Below are 21,633 nucleotides of genomic sequence, written 5' to 3'. Positions count from 1 at the left end.
TTGAATATACTGTAAGGTGATACTTCCATTTAACATTAGAAATAACGCAGTGTACAACAGAACTTTCACATTTCAATTTAACAACATTTAGTGCGATCCGGACCACATTACAGCTAGAATCATTTGTGTGAGTCCTAATTTAAAAAAATGCAAAGTAGTTATGGCACAGGATTGCCACACAGCACCATCTACCGTTAAAGCAATGTAAACGATACTGTTTTAAAAAAAAAAAAAAAAAAAAAAAAGACAGACGATAGCTTTCTTTAATTCAAAATAAAACACCTCTATTATCTAACACAGTTTGAACAACAATTTAAATTACAAGAGTGTTCTGTTTAAAACAACAGTGTATACGGTAAAAATCTAAATACGGTTTAATACTAAAGCACAGACAGACACCACGCTTTTTCAAGCATGAAAAATATCTCTCTCTCTCTCTCTCTCTCTCTCTCTCTCTCTCTCTCTCTCTCTCTCTCTCTATCTCTCTATATATATATATATATATATATATATGTGTGTGTGTGTGTGTGTGTTAGACAAATATTACCAACCACAAATGTTTTAATCAAGCTGTACCGTGACAAGTTCCTCCTACCAACAACACAGATCTGAGTGTTAACAAACTCCACGAGAAAACTCCTCCCAGGTGCCACCCACATGATTTCAATCTCCCAGACAACCAAAAAAGACTCATTGAATGCCGGAAATATCCCTTCGCTTATTTCCGTTGTTTCCTGTCTCCTAGGAACAGAAATGGCTTCAGAGTTGATGTAGTCCTGTTTTGTAAACAAAACACCTGTTTTTTCGTTCAATTCAAGGTTTTTAAATTTCAAGAACAGATTTGAAGAACAGGGACATTTTGCAACCCCTGGATTATTTTCATAACGCGATATGCAAAATAGTCAGGTTAGCGCAGCAATTGGTATTGTAATTGTGCCGTGTAATTCTTTTTCTTAAAAATCAGTATTATATTTCCAGTACAGGATAGGGGAGGTTGTGTATATTGTAACTCATACAGAGCAACACCAGAGTCTGGCTGAAACAATGTTTTTAATTCATTTTTTTAACTACTATTTTATTTGATATTTTGGGATTGGTTTTAGGAAAACGTGTAATAACCAATGTGATCCAAAGTTATTTGTGCAGGTTCAGTATTAAAACATGCCTTCATTTTTCTGAACCTTTGTATCTTTTTTTTCTTATTGTCCCAACAGAAAGATGACTGATGGAGATAATTTCAGTACTACCTTAGCTTACACTAAAAGCCCTAAAGTTTCGAAAAGAACAACGTTTCAGGTACATGTGATTTATTTATTTATTTTTAATATATAAATACATGTCTATATGTTAGATTAACATTAATAACCATGGCTTGTTTAATTAACAGAACTATCAACATATCAGAAAATGATTAAAATAGGTTGGTGAATCGCGCACACCTCTGATTTCAGCAATAACCTGGATTACAACATATAATGTCGGCCTATTTCAATTGTATGCATAATTATATTCCAGTAGCTGCAGATTTATCAACTGGGTTGATCTGAGTTTGTTGTACTAGAGTAATAGTGTATAAATACCTGACACTGCATAAGTCATTTTCATGTCATGTTTATTTTTAATGAAGTAATATTTATTCTTTTTTTAAGGATGAGCTGCAGGCAGCAATTTCTGCTCGAGCAGGAAAGCATAATACCGGTACTGAAGAAACACATTACTATTCAGATGACTTTGATGATGTTGATGAAGATGGTGAGTAAGCAAGAAAACCTAATTTAAAAAAATACAAAGTTATGTTATCCGTCTAGGTTAGTGATTTTCACTTCCAGTCCAGTGTCTCATGTTTTTGTTTCAACCAATTAGGTTTGTGTATTGTAGTCTAGTGGTCTGTTTATTTATGTATTTTCTCTCTGTTTGGACTGATAGGGGTACATGAAATTGTGAGCTAGTGGTTTTGGCTGACTGAAAAAAATACAATGTTACAATGGTCAGACATTGTATTTGAAAGTGTAGTTGCCTGGACTACACATTCAAATGTGCAAGGGGCAGTTTTAAAGCTTGATAGCACACCACTGTAAACAAATACACAAGTTTGTCATTACAATTAGTTACAGTGAATGAATTAATCAGGGAATAGAACATAAGGATTTTACTACTGTTTTAATATTAAAAGTTTTAACAAATATGAAGCCATGCATTTTAAATGTAATAAATTAGTTTGAAATTTAATTAAATATTGTGTCAGTCCATAATGTAATAGCAATGCTGTACTACTGCATTCATTTTAAAACTGACCATAACAGCCAAGTTAACAACAAAAACAACAACAACGGCGGAATATGGCCAATATATGTAGGCAAAGAATTCCACAGCATGAAGTGCATTTAACACTAACAACTGTATATAAATGAAGAGTATTATTATTTTTCTTCTTCTTCTTCTTCTTCTTCTTCTTCTTTTGATGTTTCCAAAACTGAAAAAAGTTACACAAGTCTACAGATCTGAAGGGTCTAAATGTGTGTGTACTATATAGTATTTAAATATGTATCATGCACCTAAACATTAATATATGTGATTTAAAAAAAAAAAAAAAATTAAAAAATTTAAATCATTACGCAAAAAAGATCTGGGTACCCGGTTCCGGATTTTCTGCCCATGCTGACCTCTCACTCACTCACACACACACACACACTGACCTTTTGTGTCTGTTTCAGATATACTCAAAGAATTTTTGGCATCAAAGAAAAACAAATCCAATACGGGAAAAAAAAAAAATAAAGCCAATGATTTTAGGTTATCAGATGATGATGCTGATGAAAATAATGAAAAACCCAAGAAAGTGTCCTTTCTAAAAACCAGAAGAAAAAGTGCTTCCATATATATTGACGACTCCGATCTTGACACAAATAATGGTGTGACAGAAAAACATGGGAAACAAAATAGCCAAAGGAAGTCCACTCCATCCCTTCAATCTGAAACGAGTCACCAGATATCCAGGATTGGTAAGCAGTGGGATTCTACATCGTCTCTACATTCAGAGAAGAGTCAGAAGTGGCTTAAAAGAGATACTGAAGAGGATGGAGAACGACCTACCCCACACCCCAGGGAACGCAGTCAAAGGAGCACATCTTCTGCAGGTATAACGCTGATTCTGCATCAAAGGGTTAATTAATTCAGCAATAAATGTCTGATCAGAAAGCATTACACATGTGCTATAGAACCCTGACTAGAGGGCACTGTCTGGTAGTTATCCATGTCAGGAAAGTAAGAGCCAGAGCCATAGACAAAGCTCCTGCAGTATAGACTTTTCCCCCAAAATAATGTCTGATAAACAGGGTTTTATTGTGATTATAAACTGGAAAATGATGCTTGTAATGCTGTAGTAAACATTTTAAATCTGTAATGTACAGATTTATTCACGCTTTCAATATTTCTCTATGTTTGCCTTTTTTAAAGCAAAATTTTTATCTAAAAGTTCTGAGGTCAACTACCATGTGGTAGTTCCCAGCAATTGAGCTCCTAGCAGGTGGATAGCAGTTCTAATATCTGGTAGCCAGCGTAAGGAAGGCCAAAGCCATAGGCAAGGACAGATGGTTACTATACATAACTTCCAAGCCAGTTACAGACTAGTTAAAAAGAAAAAGTCTTTCTCCCATGATGTGTGAATGTTGAAGCTTATTTATTTATTTTTTTCTTTTTACAACCCCATATACTTTCAGTAAATTAAAGAAAATAGATATGTTCCACTTTAGTTCTTTAACTAAGTATTTGATGGTTATTCTTTTTTTTGGTTTGTTTGTTTATTTCAAAATAGGCAGTCTCCAAGAAGATGTTCCCAAGCCAAGGCCACAGGAAAGGAATTTAAGTAGCAGAAATGCAGAAGGTGGTAGCATGGGACAAGATGAGACATCTTTGAGCAGACCACCTACATCATCAGCCTCTATTCCCTTATCCCAAAATGGGAGGAGCAGCCAAACCTCATTATCAGAAAGAAAGGCAAACTCAAGGAGCCCTAGCCCTCAGGTCTGTTTCTTTGTCTATGCACACATGGAAATCATTTCTCCCATTTCTCATTTACTGAGGTGCTGTCTTTGAAGAAGTACCCTGAGAGAGCCAGAAATCTGCAACATTCGTCTTGATGAGTTAAGGCAACTGATTGAGCTGTTGATTTATTGATTTTCTGTCAGTCTTGCCTACAAATCTATGTACAGCCTTTTTGTGTACATGTTTAGTAAGATATCCCCTTCAATCAATGACTTAACATCAATGATTTATTTTTTGTGGAAATTAGTTTTCTAGTTGCTTAAAATACTAAATAAGCATTACGTGCAAGCCTTTTTATGCAGTTGACTGGGCTGCCATATATGAGCTTGACATTATCTATAAGGGTATCCGGATACCTGTAATGAATGTGCTTTTTTGTTACTTTCCTATGACATGTCCAAGGAAATTTCCTAACTTTGTTTATGTACCTGTGTTTTAGAGTTCACAGCCAAAAAGCTCCCACGAATCCTCCATCTCTTCAAGGTTTAGTAGATACCCTTCCTCTTCAGTTGATGGGAGACTTTCAGACGCTTTCCTAAAGTCTAGAGAGGGATCTTTCACAAAAGGTTAGTATGAAGATTTGTGGAAGTATTAAAATATTTGCTTTACCAGTAATGATTTGATAACTTCCAATTTGTCCAGTTTGGCAGTAAAGAAATCCACCTACTGGAAAGATACTGAAAGGTGGAATATGGTCTCATCTGCACAGCTGGAACTTTTTCACTTGAAACACTTTTATCTGATAAATATCTTGTTAGAGCGGGAAAACACAGAGGACAAGAATGACGAAGCAGGAAAGATGGAGAGTGAAGAGAAATCTGGCACACTAATGGAACTGATGATGGCTGAAGCAGAAGGGACCGGCAGACAGTCATTATCTCTTGATACACAGGTTCACAACAACCACAGTGCCTCGCCACCCACACTCAGGCAGGAAAAGGAGCAGCAGATTATGGCTCATGCAATGACGCAAATCTTACAGGACAATACTCAGAGAACCCAGGTAACAAAGCTGGGCATTGTTAGTAGAAATCTTTTGAACATTTAAGTGACAATTGTATAAGAGAATACTTAATCTTTGGGTTATTAGAATATGGACTGAGGCCTCATTGTAGCTTGATGGTGCATATAAATAATATACTTTTATTCTGACAATTATTGTTTTATGTTTTAATTTTTTTTTTTTTACTTTTGATTAACTAAAACATTTTGTGGATAAATATTTAATCAATTGTACATACTAAATCGAACATTTATTTTAGTTGAAATACAAAATAAAAGCAGGATATACTTTTGAAAATACCAAAAACAAACTTATACTCAAAATCGCCAAATACATGATAGCTTCTGCCACACCATAGCCTTGACAAATTAATAGAATAGTTTCCAAATGTTTTATTATTGAACAGGAAGAAGTTGGAGATGAGCAGGACAATGGTACAAGTAATTCAAGTCTTGTGAATGAACCATTATCAACGGGCAGGTAGGAAGTCATACCTTCCTAAGCAGTGTTCTGCTGTTACTGACCAGTTCATATGACTACTGGCACTAGAACAGGCTGGACATTTTCCTACAGTCCATCTCATTATTCTTGAGACTAATAATGTATATGTGTTGTGCGTGTATGTTGACATTCTGTTAACCATATCTTCATTTAGAATTGATTTCAAGTTTGTTTTTCTTCTCGGAAATATACTTTTGCAGTTTAACATTTTTTGATTGTATCACAGGCCTTTAAGTTCACAAACACAGAGCTTTAGGAAAGGAAGAAGCCCCCGTCCTTACACTGCAGAATCTCGGTATCTGGGGACATTAAAAATTTTAGACCAAAAAAATCCTCAGGAGAAAACAAACCTTGAGGCAGCAGATACAATCAGAGCTGTGATTTACCAGGTAATAAATTTGATTCCCTTGTTTGCAAAATATAGGTAGTTCCCCATCAAATGGACCAATGGTTCTTACCTCTCAGTCTCAGATTTGTTTAATATCGCATATGGGTGTACCTGGAGTTGTTTTATGAATAATCCCATAACATTAGCTTTCAACTTATTATTTTTGAAGTTGTGGACCTATAGTGGAGGGCGGGGGCCCATGACGGATAAAAGCTAGCACTGAAAAGGTTTTTTTTTTTTTTATACTTATTGCACACACAGAAATATCTTCTAGTTTAATAGTGTGTAAACATTGTAGCTATTGGTGACCATGGATGTTAATGCAATGAAGGAAATGGTGCAATAAAAATATCACATTGTAATCGTGAGAACTACTGAACGACTATAGTTATTGCCTTCTCTGTACTTTCTCCAGGTTATCTACCAGCAAAGACTATGGATGTATTGTCTGTGTTACAAGTTAATTGGTTTCTGAGTCTTGAGCCCACAGAATGGATGTCAGGTCAGAAAAGACATCTTTTCAGCTCCCTATGAATCAAAAGGGATCTCAGATACGCAGTTGTCATAAACCTATGTTGTTTTGAAGTCTCAGATATTATAATTTGTAGACTGCTAGACTGCAAAATTGATGGAACAGCAAACTGTGGTTTCTATGTAAATGTTATCAGTTAACTATGTACAGTAAGTAGCAACAGTATTGTGTACAGTTTGGCAAAATTGTATTGGTATCCATCTCTTCGGGAGACTGGTCTCTATGGCAATACAGAAATGTATTTCTAGGTCAGCCATTTTAGTTTTTTTAAATAATATAATAAAGTAATCATGTGCCAGCAATGTGAGCCTATGCTGAATGTGCTGTGAACTGGTTATGATAAACTGCTTTCCCTTCATGTTTGTCTGGATCTATTTCAACAGGTAAATCAATTCATGACCTACAGACTGAGATTGATTTCTGATTTGATAACCTATAAGTCAGATCAGTTAAGAAAAGATTTAGCAGGAGCACGTTACTTACATTATTTTATTATTTAAAATGAAAACTGCTGATATTTAGATTGTCCTAAAAAAGCCTTTCTGTATCGCTGTAGGGACCAGTCTCTTCGAAATGAACACAAATACAATTTTGCCAAACTGTAAAATACTGTAAATACGGTACATGGTTTAGCTGATAATAGTTCCACATAAAACACAGTTTGCGGTCCCATCAATTAAACATTATTAAACTAGCAGAGCAGTTCATGTGTGCAGCAAATATTAAGAGGATATACTTTAAAAGATCAGATCTCTCAATCTTGGCCCTTTTCAGTGCTCGTTTTCATCTGTCATGGACACTCCATTATAGGCCCAACTTCAAAAATAATGAGAGCTTCAAGCTGATATTTTGGGATTCTTACTTAACACACTTCCAAGTACCCCTATATGTGATACCAAAATAATCTGAGATATTAAGGTGGTGAAGGTCCGTTTGCTGTGAAATTAGTCATTTTATTGTTTACAAGGCTATATTGGGTAAACTCCCTTAGGATCTGTGGCTTCCTCAAGTTTTTTTTAATACTTGTAAATGTAAAATAAAATAAAACATACTTTTGTGTTACAGGAATGGCTTAAAAAGAAAAAGCACAGTTCTCACGAACAGCTAAAAACTAAGAAGCTGGAGGAACAACTGAAAGAAGAGAAAATAAAAAAGGTTGCTATATTTCTGTGAATGGCAACCATTCCTTCCTGGTGGCATAGATGCATATTTTAAAAAATGTGCTATTGATATGTTATTTACAGATCTATGTTATCTACTTGCATTGCTTTGATGGCATATCAATGTTGGTGGAATCATCAAAACCATAAGCAATGGTTAAGTTAATACTGCAAAAAATAACTAGTCATGTAAATAAACAGCAAAAAACATAGCGACGTCTATGTGATACTTACTGTAATACCCAAATAAGAGATAGTTACACTTTTTTTAACAGTTATAAACCCTATAAAAATTTTAATATAAGTTTGTATGTATAATTTTTTATTTAGAAATAATAGATATTTCCAGCCTTTTTGTGACTTAACAGAATGACCATTGCCAGAAAGCTGCCTTTTATTTTTATGGATCCAGTAGGGGGAGCAGTTTTCTCAATAATGTGGTTTTTTTTTGTTTTTTGTTTTTTTCTCTTTCAAAAACTTTCCATCCTCCTGAATCCTAGTTTGAGGGATAAGGTCCTGATTTAATTATATAAACAGAAGTGTTATTTATATCAACCACTGACAAGATAAATGGAAGCGATCCCAGTATATTTGTTGTCATACTCATTAAGAACAAAATGGTCAAAAAGGCATAATAGAAAGAAATACGTCACTGTTTAAAAAATAAATAAATAATAATAAAAAAAAAAATTCAAAGTTCAAAAATTCAAAAATTCAGATTCAGAGTCCTTAACTGTGACTTTATTGTCTCATATTGTACTGAATATCAGTGGGTGATTTTGTTTGATGTTCAAATTGGCTCAGAACATTTTTCTATGAACCCAGTGTCAAAAAGATTTGTTTTCATGAACTCATGTATATTTCATTTCCATTGTCTTATAGGATGAGCTGAACAAAAAACAGGAGGCAAAGGCATCATTTGAAGCCTGGATGCAACAGAAAACAAAAGTAATAAAAGCTACAGTGAAGGAGAAAATGGATGAGAACAAGAAGAAACAAAAAGAAGAGGAAGAAAAAGAGGAGAAAAAGGAACTGGCAAAAAAGGCAGTGAGGATATTTAGCTCCCAATTTAAAAACAAAGAAATTATTTAGGAACAATCCAGCTTCGACCACAAAGCATTCACGCTACAGTGTGTGTGTGTGTCTATATATATATATATATATATATATATATATATATATATATATATATATATATATATATATATATATATATTCCACTGCATAACAATATTGAAAGACGTTATTTAACAATTCTTACAAAAGAGACGGCAACCGTAAAAAGCCAGGTGCTGGCAGCCACTTGAAGATAACAGAGCAACCCTTCATATATATATTTTTTCCAAAACAAAAGATGTTCAGAGAAACTGATTTGTATTTTTTTCAGGTTTTTGAAAAATGGAAGGAAGAAAAAGATGATATTCTAAAAAAAAAATACATAAAGGATAAACAAGCTGAGAGAAATCTCAAACAGAAACAGGAAGAGGAGATTTTAAAAAAGAAACGAGAATCCGTTTCTGCATTTAATAAATGGTAACAGTAAAGGATTATTGTTTTTTTTTTGGGGGGGGGGGTTGCAAATCTTTTTATAGAATATGGTACATACATGACAACTTTTGTATATTTTAGGCTGACCTTGAGATTTTTGACAATCGTTTTAATTAAATCTATTTTAAATTAACAGATACATTTGCAGCATGTCTTTAAATTGGAGCCCTAAGTAAAAGTAATTGCTGAGTTGCCTTGAAAATAAATGGTTGAATAGATATTTGCGATTCCTGTTGTTCATAGGTAAAACGAATTACAGAAACTTCCCTCATTATTTGTCATAGTACATTAATTTAATAATGGTTTGTATTGTATTTTAGATGCTACTGTACATTCTTATTGTTTTGTTCTGTAGATGTGTTTTTTTTTTATTTTTTATTTTTTTTTATGAGAAGCTTCAACTCAGGATACCCAGGAAGACTCCATTAACCTCACACTGCACAAAATTCGGGTTCATTTCAAGCTACAGTTCAAATCCACTCCTGGAGTCGATCCCTGTCGCTCATAATTGCTATAAGATTGAGATGTCTGAAAACAACCTCTGTTGTCTGTTGTTTGGTCAGCTCAGTATCTATCTTGCGTATTTAGTGCAGGTAACAACTGTGCGCAGCCATGATTAAAAAAAAAAAAAATTCTAAAGATCTTATAGTGGTATGTTCATTTTATTGCGTATTTTGGACATCCCTAAACTACATGTCTAACATTCTGAATTGCACATAGGCTTTCTGACTTCCACTGGCTGTCTGTTAGTTTTAGCATTGGTTTTAAAATAAATCCTTCTCTTAAAATATTTAAAGAACCACACATGCATACCTTTAGAAGTTCAGATGTTCGTCCACTTCCTGTTCCTTTCAAGGTATGACTTCTGTATATGGCAGCAGGAGCCCTGAGTCTCGCTATTAAAAACTAGGCTAAAAAGTGAATTTTTTGCACGAACGTACTTCATTCAGGATTTATTGGGAAAAGTGATTAAAGAAGATTTTTTTTATAGAAGGTACTGTAGAAATACTCTTGCTGGATTGCATTGCATAACAAACATTTATAATTGAAATGCCCTACGAGTTTATGTACAGTATATAATTGTGTCTCATTGTGGGATTATAACATTTAAAATTTCTTTAAATCTCTAGGAATGAGACAAAAGAAGACACTATCCATGAGAAGATCAAGACTGAGCGCCAGCAAAAAAAAGTGATGCGGGACATGGTTATGTCACAAAAGAAAGAGAAGGATAAGATGGCTTTAGATACATATGAAGCATGGCTGGTAAGTGACACCTTTTATTATGACCACCAAAGGAACTAATTAGAATGGTTTTGTAATAGAAGGAAATATAGTAATTAGCTGGTTGAAAGAAAGGAGTTTCCTGTCCATATAATGTTGGCATTTACAGAATATCCAAGAACAAGAGTAATTGAGAGTGGAAGAAGTAATTATAACTCATTTGAGTAATTACCTGAAGTTTCTCAAGAAAAACATTAACATATGGCTTGTGCTTATCTTTTTTTCTTTGTTTCAGGTAAGGAAAGAAAGACAAGAGAAAAGAGAACAAAAGCAAAGAAAGCTACGAGCAATTCTGCAGGACGAGCCCCCTCCTCCGTGGAGCCCCCCCAGTAAAACTGTACCTTTTGGGAAATAACCAACACCATTAGTGAGATTGATGTCAATTGTTTTTACAGCCTTCATTTTTTATACAGGGAAATAGTTGTTTCTATCTTTTGTGTCTTATTTTGCAAAATATATATTAATTGTTCTGGTTAAATCAGCAAGAATGTTTTTTTTTTTTTTAATTTAAAATCTGTTTATATATAGGGTTTGTATAGATTTTATTTACATATGTATATATGTATTTTGTAATTATTCAGGTTTTAAATACATTTTTCTACAAATCACCACTTTTCCCACATCCTTGTGAATTTAATAGGTTTTCGTAGGTTTCATAGCTCTGATTTGTGTCACATACTCTTCTTCAGCTTCACTCACTGTCCCTGGCCTCTATGTTGTTGTATTTGGCCAAAAGTATGAAAGTATAGTGAGCATACAGATAGTGGATAATCAGAGACTGTCTTAGAAACCAAGTGGTAAAACTAGCACCTTCTTTAATAAACAAAAATGAGTTTAAAATCATTATTATGTTTCACTCACAAGATTATAGGTTTAGCACTTAACTTATTTTCCTGTCCTATATAATTCATTAGTTGCTTAAAGATTTTCTTCAGTATTTTAGACTCAAGAACTGTATTGCGAAAGGTTACTTTTTGATTTAAGATGTATGCAGGACTTTAGTCTTGTTTTATTTTTAAAGAAATTTGAATGACAGATTGATTTCAAAGGAAGTTGTAAGAGGTTAGATTTCTTAAAAATAATCAATCTTGTTCAGGTGAAGTTAGTCAAAAATAGTTTATTCAGGAATCAAAGTGCAGGCAGGAACAAAGCAAATCAAATGCGGTACATCAATGATCTCAAATACAAGTCTCAGTTGATGGTGTTCTGAGCTGGCAACAGTGTAGATGTTATTTACGTCTAAGCTGAGCTGAGCTTTCATGCATCAGCAATGTTGGCTTTTTTCTGAGCCAACATGGTACAGAGATGTTAGTTTCTGAGCTGACATCAGTGTAGATGTTTCTAAGATGAGCCCACCTTTCGTTGCAAAAGAGATGTTCATTTTCTGATCCTGGAAATTACTTCGAACAGCTCTGATATACAACTAGCTTACGTAATTTCCTGACCAAATTTGGTCTTATTTCCCTAGCATGATGCATGCTGTGCGACAAAGCACATCAAGTTTTTTCTGTTTTTTTGTTTCTTCTTCACTTTACCAATGTCAGCAGAAACCCAGATATCATTGAGTTCATTAACCCTGTGTTGATTCAGAGCTTATATTAAACATACATTTTTCTTTATCCGATGGCCTCAACAAGCCACCATACGAAACACTGAAGTATAAATCTGTACAAAACTTAAATAAACTTTTTATCTACCTGCCTTCTTCATTGTTGGCTCATCAACCCAACGTGACAAGTATAATGTGATTATGTCAGTGAAGATACAGTATGTGTGTTTTGTCTACTGGACAATTACTAAACTGACAAATAAAGAAAGATAAATGCATGTTGAAGTTCTCAAAAAAAGAAGATACATATCAGTGAACTTTTAAATATGTTTCATGACCCTTCCTGCTGTGCTTACCAGTATATACTGGTTTTGGTGGCATGTGGCAAGCCTTTATTACTTTGTACTTATTTTGTTGTTTCAGGCTTAAAGGGTTGTATTTAAACTCTACAACCCCAACGGGTTGTGTTTAAAGTCTACTATATCTCAGTTTTATCTTGAAAACTAAGGGAAATAGTTCCACTACAGTATATGAACAAGTTGTTTAATTTTATTTAAACACAATGGTTTTCGAGAGACAGAAAAGACAGATCCCTATCATTTTGTGTCAGCTTGGCCTTAAGTCAATTGCTACTGACTGCAGGATAAACCGTTATTGACCTAATTTGTCAACTTGCAAGTACAAAAATCTAAGAAATATGTGCTTCAAGCCACAGTAGTTATTAAGAGTGGCTTAAAGGCAGCAGCTTTGGTTTATTGAGCCAGACTACTGTCAATTATCTGCTTCAGCATCAGGTGGAAAGAAGCTCAGAAAAGTAATTGCACTTGTACCAGATAATAAATCTATTATAATTTTCGGCTTTCAAAACTAATATCCAGTTGACTTCCATGGCAGAATATAACAATAAAAACATTTTGCGTTTCCTGATGGAAATGCCATCAGTGGCTGGTCATGCTTTTATGAGACTTAGTGTTGGTTGAGGAGCTGGTTCATCTGGTTAGATAAACAAGGCCCATTAAAATCACATTACTACAACATTTTAGAGTCAACTATTTCTTGTTCACTCTTAAATTAATCTATTTGCCTTTAACCTTGTCTGGATTTCATCTACCGGCTGGGTGCCGAGTAAGACTACATTCAGTATCTGACAGAATATTAAGAAAGCAGAATGACAACTGCACATTTTCAGAATGGATAAGACAAATCACTGCTAAACATTGTGTTTAATGGATTTCACTTTCTGTTCACCAAGTCTTCTGATGAGTTAATTGTTAAACTATAGGCATCAAATACATAACATATGCAATTTTCTTGCTATGTCCAGTACAGTTTATACAAGTCCTGGTAAATACAGACATCATCACAGAAAGAATATAAACAGTCAATATGTATTTGTCAGAAATTAAAAGAAGTTGCTAAAACCTCCTGAAAAAAAAAAAGCATGACTACATGATTATCTCCATGATGAGACAGAAACATGGAAAAGCCAGTGTACTCACAGGCTTGGAAAGCTGCAGTGAAGCACTGGCTGCACATATTTATTGAAGTTACACAAATCAAATGAACAAACAGGGCACAAGGGCCAAAATAAAAGGTTTAAACAAAACAATGCAGACTACAAACATTGATGTCAGGCTGGGCATTCACTGCCACTGACCAAAACAAAAGTACAGCACCTACCATGAAACTCACGTAACTCCTCTCCAACACCCATCTTAAACAAATTGCTTTCTCCCCTTATCTACCATGGGGCTTGAGCCTAATTAAGCATCAATCATTCAATTAAGGCTCCAGCCACATTCTCACATGTATTTATGGCAGGGAGGATTTTAACCCCCCCCCCCTCTCTCTCTCTCTCTCTCTCTCTCTCTCTCTCTCTCTCTCTCTCTCTCTCTCTCTGAGACACGGGCGAGGGGAGGAGCCAACAGCACAGCAGAACAACGCAGTTAAACGAGGCAGTCTTCCCAGCGACAGCGAGTGGGAGAAGTACAGGCGTGGAAAAGTACAGAGCAGTTTCGAAGCAGAAAGGAGAAATTGCATCTTGAATTGCTTTAATCAGAAAACAGAGGACATTGGGGAAACACAGCAGCAGCTCAAAGTCAAACAGCCGCGTGTGTTTTTCTGATAACAAACAAGCTGAAACTCGGAGCAGCTGATTCAAATTCAGCGCCGTTTTGAGACACGGGCGAGGGGAGGAGCCGACAGCACAGCAGAACAACGCAGTTAAACGAGGCAGTCTTCCCAGCGACAGCGAGTGGAGGCGACAGCGAGTGGGAGAAGTACAGGCGTGGAAAAGTACAGAGCAGTTTCGAAGCAGTTGGAAAGCAGGTTGACAGTTGCAGAAGAAACTAAACTTCAAAAAAAAAAACCTCAACATGGTCTTCAAGCCTGTAATCTGTGACACCTGCTTGATGTGGGAAATCCGAGAAAACCCAGCGGAGCTAAACCAAGTGTGCGTAAAGTGCCGCGCGATCCAGGATTTGCATAAACTAGTAAGTATGCTAGAAATGGAGCTGGAAGAAGTGAGACAGCAACAGGATCTTGAGGAACTGGCACACCCACAATTCATGGAAGTCTGCATCACCCCTAACAGACTGAAAGCCACCAGGGAGATAGAAGGTCAGAACAGCTGGGTTCAGGTAGGCAGAAGCAGGGAAAAAAAGAAACTTCGTCAAACACAACCACCAGAAATCAAAACAACCAACAGATTTGAGTCACTTCAGAATTTTGATGAGCAGAACCAACAACAAGAGAATGAAAGGAACAACATCCAGGACCCCATTGACAGTGGTGACCAGACAGCAAAAAGAAGGGAGGTCATGATTGTTGGGGACTCCATATTGAGAAACACAGCAAGTTCAATTCGCAGTTTGGACCCCCTTACTACAACAGTGTGCTGCCTTCCGGGAGCCTCGGTCAAGCACATCACTGAGAACGTGGACAGGCTCCTAGAACGAACAGGAGACGACCCGGTAGTAGTCGTCCACATCGGTACAAACAACATTGGAAGAGACAGACCAAAATCCCTGCAAAATAAATTCAGAGAGCTAGGAAGGAAATTAAAAGAGAAAACCAAAACTGTGGTATTTTCTGGTATACTACCCGCACCTTGCAAAGGACCATATGGACAGCTGGAAATAATTAATCAAAACGCATGGCTGAAGACGTGGTGCACACGGGAAGGCTTCACCTATCTTGATCATTGGACCACATTCTACAACGAGGACTATCTGTATAGACGGGATGGACTGCATTTAAATAACAAGGGAACTAGTCTACTCGGAGAAAAGATCCTCGAGCAGGTTCGGAAGCATTTAAACTAGAAAGGAAGGGGGGAGAAATCAACAAAAAAACAGAAGGGAGACCGCATCAAAACAAGAACAACAACTCAGGTAAGACAACCATTAAATGTATTTATCTAAATGCTAGAAGTATCAGAAACAAAATTCTAGAACTTGAAGCTACTGCACTAACAGGTAACTATGATGTGATAGGTGTTACAGAAACGTGGTTATCTGAGAGTGATGGGGACGAATATAATATTTGTGGGTATACACTGTATAGGAAAGACAGGCAGGACAGAAGAGGAGGAGGGGTAGCGCTATACATAAGAAACAGTCTTGAAGCCCAGGTGTTAAACCTGGACAAAGAAAATAAAACCGAATCAATATGGGTCAGAATAACAGACAAAAATTCAAAAGGCATAATAATAGGAGCATGCTATAGACCGCCAGATTCAGACGGTGAGCACAATAATCTGTTATACAATGACATTAGAAATGTGTGTAGCAAAGGAGAAGCCATACTAATGGGGGATTTCAACTTCCCCCAAATAAAATGGGAAAACCCGGTGGGTAGCACGAAGGATGAAATAGAAATGGTGGAAATGACAAATGACTGCTTCCTAACACAATTTGTGAAGGCACCCACTAGAGGGGAGGCATGCCTTGATTTAGTCTTTTCAAATAACGAAGATAGAATAACTAAAACAGAGGTCAGAGAACCACTGGCAAACTCAGACCACAACATGGTCTCATTTGAAGTGTTTTTTAAATCCCCAAAAGTAAAGACTAAAGCTAAGGTTTACAATTTTAGAAAAGCAAACTATGAAGGTATGAAACAGAGACTAACAGAAGTAGATTGGAGTAAAATAGAGAAAACACCCACAGAAGAAGGATGGTTGTTCTTCAAAAATGTAGTACTAGAGGCGCAAAACAATTACATCCCTAAAGTAGACAAATCTAAATGTAAAACTAAATTGCCAAAATGGTTTAATAGATCAATTAAAAAAAAAATATTCAGCGAAAAAAGGCACTTTACAGAGCATTAAAAAAGGACCAAAAAGAAAGTACGCAGAAAGAGTACACGGAACTGCAAACGCAAGTCAAAAAGGAAGTTAGAAAGGCCAAGAGAGAAATAGAAATGAACATTGCTAAGGGAGCTAAAACCAATTCCAAAATGTTTTTCCAATATTACAACAGCAAGAGAACATTCAAAGAGGAGATTAAATGTTTAAGAGATACAAATGGCAAAATCGTAGATGAAGAAAAAAAAATAGCAAATATGTTAAATGATTACTTTTCACAAGTTTTTACAAAGGAAGATACTGACAACATGCCCCACATGTCATCCAGTTCCTATCCAGTTTTAAATAACTTTAGCATAACTGAGGCAGAAGTGTTAAAGGGACTAGGAGCTCTTAAAATAAACAAATCCCCTGGGCCGGACGAGATCCTCCCAGTAGTACTCAAAGAAATGAAAGAAGTAATTTACAAACCGCTAACCAAGATCATGCAGCAGTCTCTTGACACAGGGGTGGTACCGACAGACTGGAAAATTGCAAACGTAATACCGATCCACAAAAAGGGAAACAAAACTGAACCAGGTAACTACAGACCAGTAAGCCTGACTTCTATTATATGCAAACTTATGGAAACTATAATAAGATCCAAAATGGAAAATTACCTATATGGTAACAGGGTACTGGGAGACAGTCAACATGGTTTTAGGAAAGGGAGATTGTGCCTAACTAACTTGCTTGATTTTTTTGAGGATGCAACATCGATAATGGATAATTGCAAAGCATATGACATGGTTTATTTAGATTTCCAGAAAGCTTTTGACAAAGTCCCGCACAAAAGATTAATTCTCAAACTGAACGCAGTTGGGATTCAAGGAAACACATGTACATGGATTAGGGAGTGGTTAACATGTAGAAAACAGAAAGTACTGATTAGAGGAAAAACCTCAGAATGGAGTGTGGTAACCAGCGGTGTACCACAGGGATCAGTATTAGGTCCTCTGCTATTCCTAATCTACATTAATGATTTAGATTCTGGTATAGTAAGCAAACTTGTTAAATTTGCAGATGACACAAAAGTAGGAGGAGTGGCAAACACTGTTGCAGCAGCAAAGGTCATTCAAAATGATCTAGACAAGATTCAGAACTGGGCAGACACATGGCAAATGACATTTAATAGAGAAAAGTGTAAGGTACTGCACGCAGGAAATAAAAATGTACATTATAAATATCATATGGGAGATATTGAAATTGGAGAAGGAATCTATGAAAAAGACCTAGGAGTTTTTGTTGACTCAGAAATGTCTTCATCTAGGCAATGTGGGGAAGCTATAAAAAAGGCTAACAAGATGCTCGGATACATTGTGAAAAGTGTTGAATTTAAATCAAGGGAAGTAATGTTAAAACTGTACAATGCACTTGTAAGACCTCATCTTGAATATTGTGTGCAGTTCTGGTCACCTCGCTATAAAAAAGATATTGCTGCTCTAGAAAGAGTGCAAAGAAGAGCGACCAGAATTATTCCGGGCTTAAAAGGCATGTCATATGCAGACAGGCTAAAAGAATTGAATCTGTTCAGTCTTGAACAAAGAAGACTACGTGGCGACCTAATTCAAGCATTCAAAATTCTAAAAGGTATTGACAGTGTCGACGCAAGGGACTTTTTCAGCCTGAAAAAAGAAACAAGGACCAGGGGTCACAAATGGAGTTTAGAAAAAGGGGCATTCAGAACAGAAAATAGGAGACACTTTTTTACACAGAGAATTGTGAGGGTCTGGAATCAACTCCCCAGTAATGTTGTTGAAGCTGACACCCTGGGATCCTTCAAGAAGCTGCTTGATGAGATTTTGGGATCAATAAGCTACTAACAACCAAACGAGCAAGATGGGCCGAATGGCCTCCTCTCGTTTGTAAACTTTCTTATGTTCTCTCTCTCTCTCTCTCTCTCTCTCTTTCTCCACATTATGTACATTTTGGGCTGCCCCAGTCAGTTATTTTGTTTTTATACCGAAAAATGCTTCTTCCACAGTCCATAAATATAATTTATCCAAAAAGCAATATCAAACATGACTTTATAGTGGAAGTACATATTCTGTTCCAATTTTAGTGGATGGTTGTAATTGAGGTGGTTGTATGTACATGCAGTACTATATAGTATCACATTCCTAAGATTGTGAGGGCTTTTATTAGTCTGTACATCCTTCAAGCTAAATGTCACACTCACATGTTTGCATATATCTGGAGAATCATATACATATAATGCGCAGTTCACAGCCTACCTCTGTAAATCGCTTTGTGATGGTGGTCCACTATGAAAGGCGCTATATAAAAATAAAGATATTATTATATTATTATTATCATCCACTGTCATTGGTTTATTTTGAGAATATTTTAATGATTGTTTAGGTTCTGTGATGAGACTGTTTCTAACAGAACACCAGTGGACTGTGTAAAATAAACAACTAAGTGGATGAAATGTATGTGCGTTGGATGAAAAGCAGATAAAATAAGTCCCGGTACTGAGTACCGGTGAGTACCGGCAGAATATCACCCTGGTAGTACATATCTCTAAAATAACTTATGTTACGGTTTGTTCTGCTTGATTAAATATATTTGGAGTCGAATGCTAGTGTGGCCATTTAAAATAAATTAAAATATTGGGGGGGGGGGGGGCATTTTTTTATCAATATGACTCATGGGTTATATGTTGTTGTTTAAATGAAACCGATCAACTTAAAGGAGACTACCAATGAGATTTATTATGTTTCATAATTCTCTGGTTGAATTGGTCCAACCATGTTCGACTATAACTATATAACTATAAATTGAGAAGTGAAGGTCAGTGGGCCTCCTCTGATCCCATGACCTAACCATTGACCTCTTTACACCAGGAACTCAAGAGCAAATGCCGGCTAGATACTGGCCTCTGGATGACAAAAGCCAGTCTTGCAGGTGTCCACTTGAGCTCACCAAGCATCTGGCCAGGAGGGTCCGCTGTAAAGCGATGAAGAGGCACAGTCCCTTACTGTTTTCCAATATGATGCTCTGGAATCCCCAGCAAAGACTTTGCCCAGCCAAGATGCGAACTGGAGTTCCCTGACTGTATGACTCACCAGGTGAACCAATCGGGGACTGTGGCAAAGTGCCTCGCCCCTGTGCTATTTATTTGTGTTTTATGTTGTATGTAGTATGTAATGTTGATGTATAGTCATTGGTACACGGGATATAAATGGGTCTGTGTAGCACGGGTGATTTAAAATGTATATTTGTATTTAGCCACGAGGATTGCACAGCACTTCACGTGCAGGTAAAATGTAATAATATCTGAGCACGGGAAATTGCACTTAATTCACGTGCAGGTGTAATTGCAACTTAATTCACATGCAGTTGTACAGAGACTCCAATTGAATGATTGATTAGCAATCGAGTCTCGGTACAGCTGCATAAAAGCAGCATGTTGTCACTCACTCGGGGTTGTGTGTTCGGGAAGTGGAGAACGGATGAGAGACGGAGTTAATATTTACAGTTGCTACGAGTGCTGGAGGGCCAACACTCTACTTGTGTGTTTAGTGTTTGTCCACTGTCTTGTTTAGTGTTGTCAGTTTTGTTTACATTTTTATTTTGGCCGCAGGTGCCATGTCCTGTTTTGGTGTATCGTTTGTTTGTATAAATCTCATGTTTTGTTTATTAAATGCTGAGCTCAACCAAGCGCTCAGCGTTACCAAACTCTCTGTCTGTTCTGTGTTGGTCCCTGTTTCTGGTCTGACGTCACCCACTACAGCCGTCTTTGTGACAGGGACTCAGAATCTGTGTTTAAATTAAACTGAAGTGTGTAGAAGATAAACTTACTGGTAGAGTGAGTTTATCTTGCATGGTTGTTTATATGTTTATAGTTTTAGTATAAATGAAATGTTTTTCAGCTGTTTTGAAAACTAGCTAGTTTGAATCTTATTATTGTGCTATATATCCAACCATAGAAAGCAAGCAAGCAAATGAATAAATACAAAAATGAAATAACTTTTATTACTATGGCTCTGCATCCCAAACAAAGTAGGCAGATCGAGAGTCAATACTATATAAGGGAGTTTATATGCATTATAGTATTGTTTATAATACATTTTAGACTTTAAAGGCCAGATAGACCAGGACCACAATGTAACAACTGCTTGATCTATGGTAGGTGCCACCTGAGTAGCCAAAATGCAGTCAGTAAGCAAGATGTATTGGCCTGAATTACTGAGGATGGATTTTCACCAAGTACTAAAGCTGAGGCTATTATCACCACCCTAATAAAGTGTTCATCCAGAATGAGCAAAAACATCAGGTCAATGAGTCCCCTAATCCCCGTGCTGTGACTCCACCTGATATAGATAACTTACAGCTATTTCTTGAAAAGAGTTAACAGAAGAACTTGGGTATCAAACAACAAAGTAAATTAATCTATTAATCCCCCAAGATATTTGATTTTTAATTTAGGTATAAATACTTACAAAATCTGTTCCAATGCCAGTTTTAAATTTTACAACCAAAAAAAAAAAAAAAAATGTAAATATGAATCACCTGAAAATTAGTGCAACAGTGAAACTGACACAGCATGTTGCTTTCAGCAACCAGAGTAAAATAGACTTGAGCAGAAAAGCTGAACATGGGCCCTGTTTAAAAAAGGACTGTTTTAAAGAATGCGTTTTTAAACACATCTTCTTGTCTCATCTGATCGACAAATTCTGTGAATACAAATAACAGCTGCCAATAAGGGGAATTCTTCTTGATTACTTTATGGTGAAAGCTCTTTTAAAGAGATTCTCCTGAGCAGCCATTACAGATACAACATGAGCATGCACACAATATTTAAAGATAATTACAGTTATAAATGTCATGTACAAGTGTTACAAATAAAAGCAGTTTCCCAGCAAGAAAAAAAAATATTGTCATAAATTATTGGTTGATGTTCTTTTAATAGTGATTCTTATTGTTCGTAACTAGCTATAATATTTTATTGTCTTTTATTGCATGCTAGTGGAAAAAAATTGGAATATATTTTAACTATTGTAACAATTATTTGTACCAAGACTGCACAACAGACAAAAACAATATGATTCTTTTCAGGGGGCTATCCTTGGAAAAATAGGAATGAAAGAAAAACTTGATATCCCTCAATTTCATATTCTCCTAAATGTGCTTACTATTACCATAAAAAAAGGTACAGATCAAAATTACACCATACTGTAATTCATTATAGCATAAGGTGATTGTAATTAATCTTCCAATATCTAATAATTGAATCCAGCTAACATTGTGTTTGGTTCAAACAAACAAACTACGTG

General features: G+C 36.0%; 1 protein-coding gene across 1 annotated transcript; it reads left to right on the top strand.

Annotated features, from left to right (window-relative positions):
- The first annotated feature begins 750 nt into the window (after positions 1 to 750).
- On the top strand, positions 751 to 10,971 carry map9 (microtubule-associated protein 9). The gene is made up of 14 exons (XM_041219613.1): positions 751 to 906; positions 1,215 to 1,296; positions 1,650 to 1,752; positions 2,715 to 3,137; positions 3,815 to 4,023; positions 4,484 to 4,610; positions 4,803 to 5,047; positions 5,454 to 5,527; positions 5,775 to 5,937; positions 7,534 to 7,623; positions 8,511 to 8,672; positions 9,016 to 9,161; positions 10,307 to 10,442; positions 10,696 to 10,971. Exons 2-14 carry the CDS (start codon positions 1,219 to 1,221, stop codon positions 10,813 to 10,815), a joined length of 2,076 nt encoding a protein of 691 aa, XP_041075547.1. The 5' UTR covers positions 751 to 906; positions 1,215 to 1,218; the 3' UTR covers positions 10,816 to 10,971.
- Positions 10,972 to 21,633: the final 10,662 nt, after the last annotated feature.

The sequence above is a fragment of the Polyodon spathula genome, chromosome 2 (genome assembly GCF_017654505.1).
Source record: "Polyodon spathula isolate WHYD16114869_AA chromosome 2, ASM1765450v1, whole genome shotgun sequence".
In the NCBI taxonomy this organism is placed as follows: Eukaryota; Metazoa; Chordata; class Actinopteri; order Acipenseriformes; family Polyodontidae; genus Polyodon; species Polyodon spathula.
Note: the sequence above shows the minus strand (reverse complement) of the source record. Positions and strands in the feature narration are given on the sequence as shown.

What these genes read in the sequence shown, in the direction of transcription:
- map9 (XM_041219613.1), top strand. Translation starts at nt 1,219, where the DNA reads ATGACTGATGGAGATAATTTCAGTACTACCTTAGCTTACACTAAAAGC. An exon ending in TGATGATGTTGATGAAGATG is followed by an intron (nt 1,753 to 2,714) that starts GTGAGTAAGCAA and finishes TGTCTGTTTCAG; the next exon opens with ATATACTCAAAGAATTTTTG. An exon ending in AAGAAGAGAAAATAAAAAAG is followed by an intron (nt 7,624 to 8,510) that starts GTTGCTATATTT and finishes ATTGTCTTATAG; the next exon opens with GATGAGCTGAACAAAAAACA.